The sequence below is a fragment of the Oncorhynchus tshawytscha genome, linkage group LG32 (genome assembly GCF_018296145.1).
Source record: "Oncorhynchus tshawytscha isolate Ot180627B linkage group LG32, Otsh_v2.0, whole genome shotgun sequence".
In the NCBI taxonomy this organism is placed as follows: Eukaryota; Metazoa; Chordata; class Actinopteri; order Salmoniformes; family Salmonidae; genus Oncorhynchus; species Oncorhynchus tshawytscha.
In genome coordinates, this window is record NC_056460.1 from 615047 (window position 1) to 624421 (window position 9375).

The following is a 9375-nucleotide window of genomic DNA, read 5'->3' on the forward strand; positions in this document are numbered from 1 at the left end:
GAGAGCGCAGCTGTAACACAGTACCTGGTCTAGTTCATGGCATTGAGGAGGAGAGAGCAGCTGTAACACAGAACCTGGTCTAGTTCAAAGGGGCAAGGGGGATACTAAGAGGGACCAAGAGTCTGTTGATTGGTCAGTTATTGGGTTCATTTGTTTTGCAATATGTTGAAGTCAAATCAAGCTTTATTCATAAAGCACATTTCAGACATGGATGCAACACAATGGCTTCACAGGAAAAAAAACAAATACAAATGAAAATAAACAAATATTTAGTAACAACAAACATAGGATAAAAAAACATAAGAATAACAACTGAAAGACTAATGAGCATCCGAAGGAAATGCCATTGATTAAAATATTAATAATTAGATGCAATATCCAACCCAAAATATAAGCTTGTTTTATTGGAGGGGCTCTGAAAGACACTATGGGGGTGTCCATTGAAAGTTGACTAGTAACAACAACTGGGACATAAAAGACATCCACCATGAGACCCACTAAATCTGCCCAAGAAGAGGCAAACAAAAGAAAAACCCACAACAAACTTAAAGACAGGAAGTAAACCAAAAAGGTGGAGCAACTAAAGTTGTTGACTCTCCACATCTATCAAGACAACTGGAGCACTGGGCCAGACACTCTTAAATAGAACGTGGACCAGCTCAGGTGAAACACCTTCCCACTAATGAGATGGACAAGCCAGCACAGGTGTAAAACATACAGACACCAATATGTGCACCTAAGACACATTTCAGTTGAATGCATTCAGTTGTACAATCAACCAATCAATCAAATGTATTTATAAAGCACTTCTTACATCAGCTGATGTCACAGAGTGCTGTACAGAAACCCAGCCTAAAACCCCAAAGAGCAAGCAATGCAGGTGTAGAAGCACAGAGGCCAGGAAAAACTTCCTAGAAAGACCAGAACCTAGGGAGAAACCTAGAGAGGAACCAGGTTATGAGGGGTGGCCAGTCCTCTTCTGGCTGTGCCGGGTGGAGATTATAACAGAACATGGCCAAGATGTTCAAATGTTCATAGATGACCAGCATGGTCAAATAATAATAATCACAGTGGTGTAACAGGTCAGCACCCCAGGAGTAAATGTCAGTTGGCTTTTCATAGTCGATCATTCAGAGTATCTCGACAACTTCCATTTCACATAATCATCTACAATATAAACATGGTGTCTTCACATACATTTAATTCTGTAATTGGTTACATTTTTACAATACTTGTCAAATATTAAATCAACTACAAGGCTTCAACTTCTACAATATAAACATGGTGTCTACTAGCCGTCAACAATTAAAAACACATTTCTAAATAATAATAAAAAATCGTATTATTTTCTTCTCCTTTTTCTTTCTATAGAATCCTAAAACTCACTAGCTTCTAGAACTCTCGTCCCCTTGGAAAGAGCCCAAACAAAACTCCAATATCCAATACGGAAAAGCATGCAGTCAAAATAAATTGTGATCCATGGTAACGCACTGGCTAAACGCAAAACACAAATATTTTTAACTGCCCACCCTTGAGACAATCAGCAACCAAGTTGTCCTCAACACAGACATGTCTGATTTCAAGAGGAAACTCCTCTCTCTCTACTTCTCTCTCTTTTCAGGGTTCACTCGATAGGCATGTTGTTGGATATAAAAGCAGGGTAACAATGTCAATATAATTGTACCCAAAAATGTCAAGTTGATTGCATGAATAACTATGATTACTAAATGTTACTTCATTGTAAATATGAATAAACCAAATGTACGCCCCTTTGTTAATATGTAGTGGCAATAATTAACTTAATGGGGAGGCATGGAATAATAAAACATGTATCTTTTGTCATGCTGGATGTTTGAAATATGAGGTGATTTGAGTCATGCTTCTTCAGTAGTGGAATAAAGACAATTAGCACTTGAATGTTGTCAAGAAATACTGGAGTGATGTTAGATTGTTCATAAAATTGATTATATGTGTATGAACTGCAAGTACGTTGAAATTAAGCTGTTTTCAAGTCATTGAAAAAACGACCCGAAAAGACATCTTTTCAACTTTCACTTTCAACTACAACCAAACATATATTGGACTTTGGTTATAGCCTGATTTTCAACGTCTTTTCAATGACATTTTGCTAAATGGGAATAGTGCAATGTCAAAACACAGTTTTAACGTGTCCAAATCAATAACCAATATGCAGAAACAGTTTGGGATATATTGAAAACCTAAACATTTTGGAGTGTTTCATTGTGATTCCAGTGGGTCACCAACGTGGTAAACTACTAGATACATTTTGAAGTGTTGCATTTTGATTCCAGTGGGTCACAAATGTGGTAAGTGTAACACAACTCTTTGCTGTTAGTCACTTTTTGTTCAATCACATACATACAAATACTCTTTCAATTCAGAGCCTAGATTGTTTCCATGAGGCTAAAATCAATTGAACAGGGGGCAAACATTTAGAGTTCTACATTGACATTCATTAAAATACTCCTACTATAATGTTAAAATAATCTACATTGTGACATTATTTCATTGATATCATGAAACAACTCCTTCATGTATGTATTTTCTGATGTTTGATCAGAGATCTTTTACTAGAGTATCTCTTCCCACATTGACCACAGCTATAAGGTTTCTCTCCTGTGTGTGTTCTCCGGTGTAAAGTCAGACAGCCAGATGTAGGAAAACTTTTCCCACATTGATCACAACTGTAAGATTTCTCTCCTGTGTGTATTCTCTGGTGTACAGTCAGCTGCCCAGATTGACCAAAACTCTTCCCACATTGACCACAACTATAGGGTTTCTCTCCTGTGTGTCTTCTCTGGTGCACTTTCAGATGGCTAGATTGACAAAAACTCTTCCCACACTGACCACAGCCATAAGGTTTCTCTCCTGTGTGTGTTCTCCTGTGTAATATCAACTGGCTAGATTGACCAAAACTCTTCCCACATTGACCACAGCTATAAGGTTTCTCTCCTGTGTGTGTTCTCTGGTGTATAGTCAGCTGGCTAGATGTAGTAAAACTCTTCCCACATTGATCACAGCTATAAGGTTTCTCTCCTGTGTGTCTTCTCTGGTGCATTTTCAGATTGATGGATTGACCAAAACTCTTCCCACATTGATCACAGCTATAAGATTTCTCTCCTGTGTGTATTCTCTGGTGTAAAGTCAGAGAGCCAGATGTGGTAAAACTCTTCCCACATTGATCACAGCTATAAGATTTCTCTCCTTTGTGGGTTCTCTGGTGTATTTGAAGTTCTACTGAAGAGTTTAATATTTTCCCACAGTCAGAGCAGCAGTTAGATTTCTTCCCTGTGGGTCTCTGCTGGTGTTTCTTATGTTCTGATGTGGAGAGACTCTTCTCTGCCTCTTCACCATCATGATGTTGTTGAGGCTCCAAAGAGGATCCACGATTGTCCCGTCTCTCACCTGTGTGAACGACAAAGTCAGACAGATGATTAACCTCTCTGGGATGTGTGGCCCACCTGGCCAAAAGCCAGAGAAAATGCAGAGCGCCAAATACAAATAAATGACTATAAAAATCTAACTTTCATGAAATCACAGATGTAAGATACCAAATTAAAGCTACACGTGTTGTGAACATCAAACATGTCAGATTTCAAAAAGGCTTTTCGGCGAAAGCAAACGATGCTATTATCTGAGGATAGCACCTCCGTAAACAAAGAGAAAGAAGCATATTTCAACCCTGCAAGCGCGACACAAAGCGCAGGAATAAAAATATAAGTCATGCCTTACCTTTGACGAGCTTCTTCTGTTGGCACTCCAATATGTCCCATAAATATCACAAATGGTCCTTTTGTTCGATTAATTCCGTTGATATATATCCAAAATGTCCATTTATTTGGAGCGTTTGATCCAGAAAAACACTGGTTCCTACTTGCGCAACGTGACTACAAAATATGGGTTAACTGCCTGATTCAGGGGCAGAACGACAGATTTTTACCTTGTCAGCTCGGGGATTCAATCTTGCAACCTTACAGTTAACTAGTCCGATGCTCTAACTACCTGCCTCTCATTGCACTCCACGAGGAGACTGCCTGTTACGCGAATGCAATAAGAAGCCAAGGTAAGTTGCTAGCTAGCATTAAACTTATCTTATAAAAAACAAATCAATCAATCAATCATAATCACTAGTTAACTACACATGGTTGATGATATTACTAGTTTATCGAGCATGTCTTGCATTGCATATAAATGATGCGGTGCGCAATCGAGAAAGAGGACTGCCGTTGCTCCAATGTGTACCTAACCATAAACATCAATGCCTTTCTTAAAATCAATACACAAGTACATTTTTAAACCTGCATATCTAGTTAATATTGTCTGCTAACATTAATTTATTTTAACCAGGTAAATTGTGTGACTTCCCTTGCAACAGAGCCAGGGTATATGCAGCCGTTTGGGCCGCCTGGCTCGTTGCGAACTGTGTGAAGACTATTTCTTCCTAACAAAGACAGCCAACTTCGCCAAAGGGGGATGATTTAACAAAAGCGCATTTGCAGAAAAAGCACAATCCTTGCACGACTCTACCTAACCATAAACACCAATGCCTTTCTTAAAATCAATACACAGAAGTATATATTTTTAAACCTGCATATTTAGCTAAAAGAAATCCAGGATAGTAGGCAATATTAACCAGGTGAAATTGTGTCACAACTCTTGCGTTCATTGCAAGCAGAGTCAGGGTATATGCAACAGTTTGGGCCGCCTGGCTAGTTGCAAACTAATTTGCTAGAATTTTACATAATTATGACATAACATTGAAGGTTTTGCAATGTAACAACAATATTTAGACTTATGGATGCCACCCGTTAGATAAAATATGGAACGGTTCCGTATTTCACTGATAGAATAAGCGTTTTGTTTTTGAAATTATAGTTCCCAGATTCGACCATATTACTGACCAAAGGCTCGTATTTCTGTGTGTTATTATGTTAGAATTAAGCTGATAGAGCAGTCTGACTGAGCGATGGTAGGCAGCAGCAGGCTCGTAATCATTCATTCAAACAGCACTTTTGTGCGTTTTGCCAGCAGCTCTTCGCTGTGCTTCGAGCATTGAGCTGTTTATGACTTCAAGCCTATCAACTCCCGAGATTAGGCTGGTGTAACCGATGTGAAATGGCTAGCTAGTTAGCAGGGTGCACGCTAATAGCGTTTCAAACGTCACTCGCTCTGAGACTTGGAGTAGTTGTTCCCCGCTGCTTTCGTGGAGCGATGGGTAACACTGCTTTGAGGGTGGCTGTTGTCGATGTGTTCCTGGTTCGAGGCCAGGTAGGGGCGAGGAGAGGGACGGAAGCCATACTGTTACACTGTCAATACTAAAGTGCCTATAAGAACATCCGGCGTTGAAAAATCATAATCGGTCGACCTCTACTCTGGACATTTCTGACTTAGAATATGTGGACCACTACAAATACCTAGGTGTCTTGTTAGACTGTAAACTCTCCTTCCAGACTCACATCAAACATCTCCAATCCAAAATTAAATCTAGAATCGGCTTCCTATATCGCAACAAAGCATCATTCACTCATGCTGCCAAACATACCCTCATAAAACTGACCATCCTACCGATCCTCGACTTCGGCGATGTCATTTACAAAACAGCCTCCAAAACCCTACTCAATAAATTGGATGCAGTCTATCACAGGGCCAGCCGTTTTGTCACCAAAGCCCCATATACTGCCCACCACTGCGACCTGTACTCTCTCATTAGCTGGCCCTCGCTTCATACTCGTCGCCAAACTCACTGGTTCCAGGTCATCTACAAGACCCTGCTAGGTAAAGTCCCACCTTATGTCAGCTCGCTGGTCACCATAGCAGCACCCACCCGTAGCACGCGCTCCAGCAGGTGTATTTCACTTGTCACCCCCAGGGCCAATTCCTCCTTTGGCCGCCTCTCCTTCCTGTTCTCTGCTGCCAATGACTGGATCGAACTACAAAAATCTCAAACTAGAAACACTTATCTCCCTCACCAGCTGTCAGAGCAGCTCACAGATCACTGCACCTGTACATAGCCCATCTATAAATAGCCCAAACAATTACCTCATCCCCATACTGTATTTATTTATTTAGCTCCCTTGCACCCCAGTATTTCTACTTTGCACATTCACCTACTGTAAATCTACAATTCCTGTGTTTTGAATTGCTATATTGTATTTACTTCACCACCATGGCCTATTTATTGCCTTTACCTCCCTTATCTCACCTCATTTGCACACACTGTATATAGACTTTTTCTACTGTATGTTTGTTTTACTCCATGTGCAGATTGGTAGAAATGGTCAGATGAATTTGCACTCCAAATGTCGGTTGCTGATTGCTTGTGTAGCCTATTACCAGCAACTTCAGAATGTATGAAGGCCAGCAGGAGGTGGTTAAGGAAGAGTTCTCTCTCTTCTGGTTGGGCATATTGATGTAATGGCATGAAAATAAATTGGCTGAATATTATACAATAACAACAGCTCTAACAATTTGACCCACAAAGGAAATCTACACTGGTCATTCTAGAATATACTATATAGCCTAGGAAAATGGTCAAACTATCAATATGACATCATGGATGAATTCTAGAATATACTATATAGCCTAGAAACCTGGTTAAACTATCATTATGACATCATGGATGAATTCTAGAATATACTATATAGCCCAGAAAACTTGTTAAACTATCATTATGACCTCATGCATGGCCAGTCCTTGTACTCACAGTGTAGTGAATTCGGGGGTAGCCCTGAGCTGAACTCAAACCTGGGTCCAGCGACTGTCAAGCCAACACCTTATAACTGTTATGCCGAGATGTCTGAACTTCTTGACGAGGACGCTAGGTGTTGGGTTACGGTTTCTACAATAGTGTTCGCTATGAATGTGAGAGTGGTTACACTTCTCCTTCCTCCATCCCTCAGCTGTTTACCAAACCAAGTCTCTGGGCAGCCATTTTGTTGCTGTTTAAAAAAAAAACACAACCCAGCAATCTGCAGTTCAAACAATAACAAATCTGTCATTCCACCACTATTTTGGTAATAAAATGATTATGGGGTTGGAGAAATGTAACTACAGACAGAAAGACCTATGGATGCAAGGACTGACCATCCATGAAATCAACATTATAGTTTTAACCATGTTGACGCGGTACAGAAGTTTAACTAAGCTCATGAAGCATGTGTTATATTTTATAAGAATCAATGGCTATAAATAAATAATTTAAAAGTCACAATATGGATGTAGCAATTGCAGATTTCCGCTTTAACACCAAACATCAGTTCTACAACTACAGAGTTTGTGCTTCTGTTTTTAAGACAGTACTTACTAGTGTTAATCAGGGAACGGTTTCTCAAAACCATCTTATGGCTAAATTCATTGTTAGAACCATTGGATGCCTTAATAAGATGTGTTTGGGAAACCGGGCCCAGATATCCAGGTTCCTCCTCTTCTCCCTCCTCCTTTTTCGATGTAACAGTAATCTCCTCCTCCTCTTTCACTCCATAAACTGCATCCTCCTCTCCTTTTACTGTAACATCCTCCTCCTCTTTCAATCTGAACGTGTCTTCCTCTTCTTTCACAGTAACGGCCTCGCCCTCTACTTCTTGTTTTACTGTGATATCCACCTCTTCTTTAGCAGAAGTAGAGTAGCTTAGTAACCTCATGGTCGGAGATGTTAGCTAGCTAGGCTAATGCTAACTTAACCAGACCGCTAGCTGACTAATACCAACACCGTAAATATGAAATTAAATCGGATAACTAACTAGACGACAGAAGTGGGTTTAAAACACAGTGGCTAATATACACTAAAGCGTTTAAAGAGCTATATTGGCTCAGCTATTTTGTCTAGCAAGCTACCGAAGTGGCTGACGAACTGTTGCTGCTGATGAAAGAAGCGTTCCGTCCACTAGATTATACGTCACAATAACAGCATCGCCTTAAATTCCCAGACCGCAATCTGCTGACTGGAGTGGGTAACGCAGTTGAGTAAAATGTATATTGTATCTTCAGATAACAAGTTAAAGTGTAGGAAGCATGAGATTTTACTCACCAGTGTAACAATACAGTGTGGTTAAAGACTTAGTAAGCTAGTTGTAGTCACGATACGGTTACCTATAAGTACAAACAGTTATGTTTTTGCGTTATTACATATATATTAACTTATTTTGTGAACTCTTCCAAACTAGTCACAATGCAGTATTTCTCAACGTCATATGGATGATCAACTCTGCACTACTGCGTTTGTATGCCAGTGTAACGGTGTAATGAAGTTACATTTTTAAAATATATTGAACCTTTATTTAAGTCAGTTATGAACAAATTCTTATTTACATTGACGGCCTACCCCTGCCAAACCCTAACCCAGACGATGCTGGGCCAATTGTGCGCTGCCCTATGCGACTCCAAATCACGGCTTGTTATGATACAGCCTGGTTTTGAACAAGGGGCTGTAGTGACACCCCTAGCACTGAGATGCAGTGCCTTAGACCGCTGCGCCGCTCGTGTGTTTACATGACACTCGGTGTAATACACTCAGTGATAAAGATACGGGATTCTGGGTAATCCACAGCAGATTTTTGGAGAACTTGAAAATTGAGTGGTCCTGGGATAATAAATGTATAAAGTTGACATTACATCATAAAATCCACGTTTTAAATCATACATTAGCAATTTATGTTTTAGTAACTACTGTTGTTGGTTTGGCGTCAAATAAGCCTCTCTTTATATGTTATTTGCTGAATCTCAGTTTTCCATGTGGGTTTTATGCTAAAGTTCCCTCTTTCAAATTGGTAGCAAACTGGAAAATGCATCTTCTTTGGGAGTGCTACTTTTACCCTGTTGACTACTGATCATTCATCCACACTGTGTGTCTCATCAATGCAGGTAATTAAATAATTTTTTCCCCTCATCAATGTACACACAATGACATCACAATACCCCATAATGACATCACAATACCCCATAATGACATCACAATACCCCATAATGAAAAAGCAAAAACAGGTTTTTATAAATGATAAATGAAAAAAATATGATTTTCTTTCAAAAACAAGGACATTTCTAAGTGACCCCACATTTTTGAACGGTAGTAAACCTCTACATGATGTATTGTTACACCATGTAGGAGCAGTATAGACCTAGTCTGTTCATTATATACATCTACATGATGTATTGTTACACCATGTAGGAGCCGTTTAGAAATAATCTTTGTCTGAAAATAAAATATGATCCTCATCTGGGTTTCCTCTCCAGTCTGCAGACGGCGATGTGCGTCTTTCAGGCGACGCTGCCAGCGTGATGTATAATCTAGTGGACGGTTCTTCAGAAACAGCTCGTCAACCACCTCGGTAGCTTGCTAGCCAAGATAGCCGAAAGATT

The 9375-nt window shown here is 39.8% G+C and overlaps 1 protein-coding gene across 1 annotated transcript; it reads right to left on the reverse strand.

Moving 5' to 3' along the window:
* Positions 1-1065: 1065 nt before the first annotated feature.
* Positions 1066-7891, reverse strand: LOC112257884 (zinc finger protein 664-like). Its single transcript, XM_024431807.2, has 2 exons — positions 7325-7891; positions 1066-3426 (listed from the first exon to the last, which is right to left on the reverse strand). The coding sequence occupies exons 1-2, from the start codon at positions 7659-7661 to the stop codon at positions 2552-2554; spliced, it is 1212 nt and encodes a 403-aa protein (XP_024287575.2). The 5' UTR covers positions 7662-7891; the 3' UTR covers positions 1066-2551.
* Between the last annotated feature and the right edge of the window lie 1484 nt (positions 7892-9375).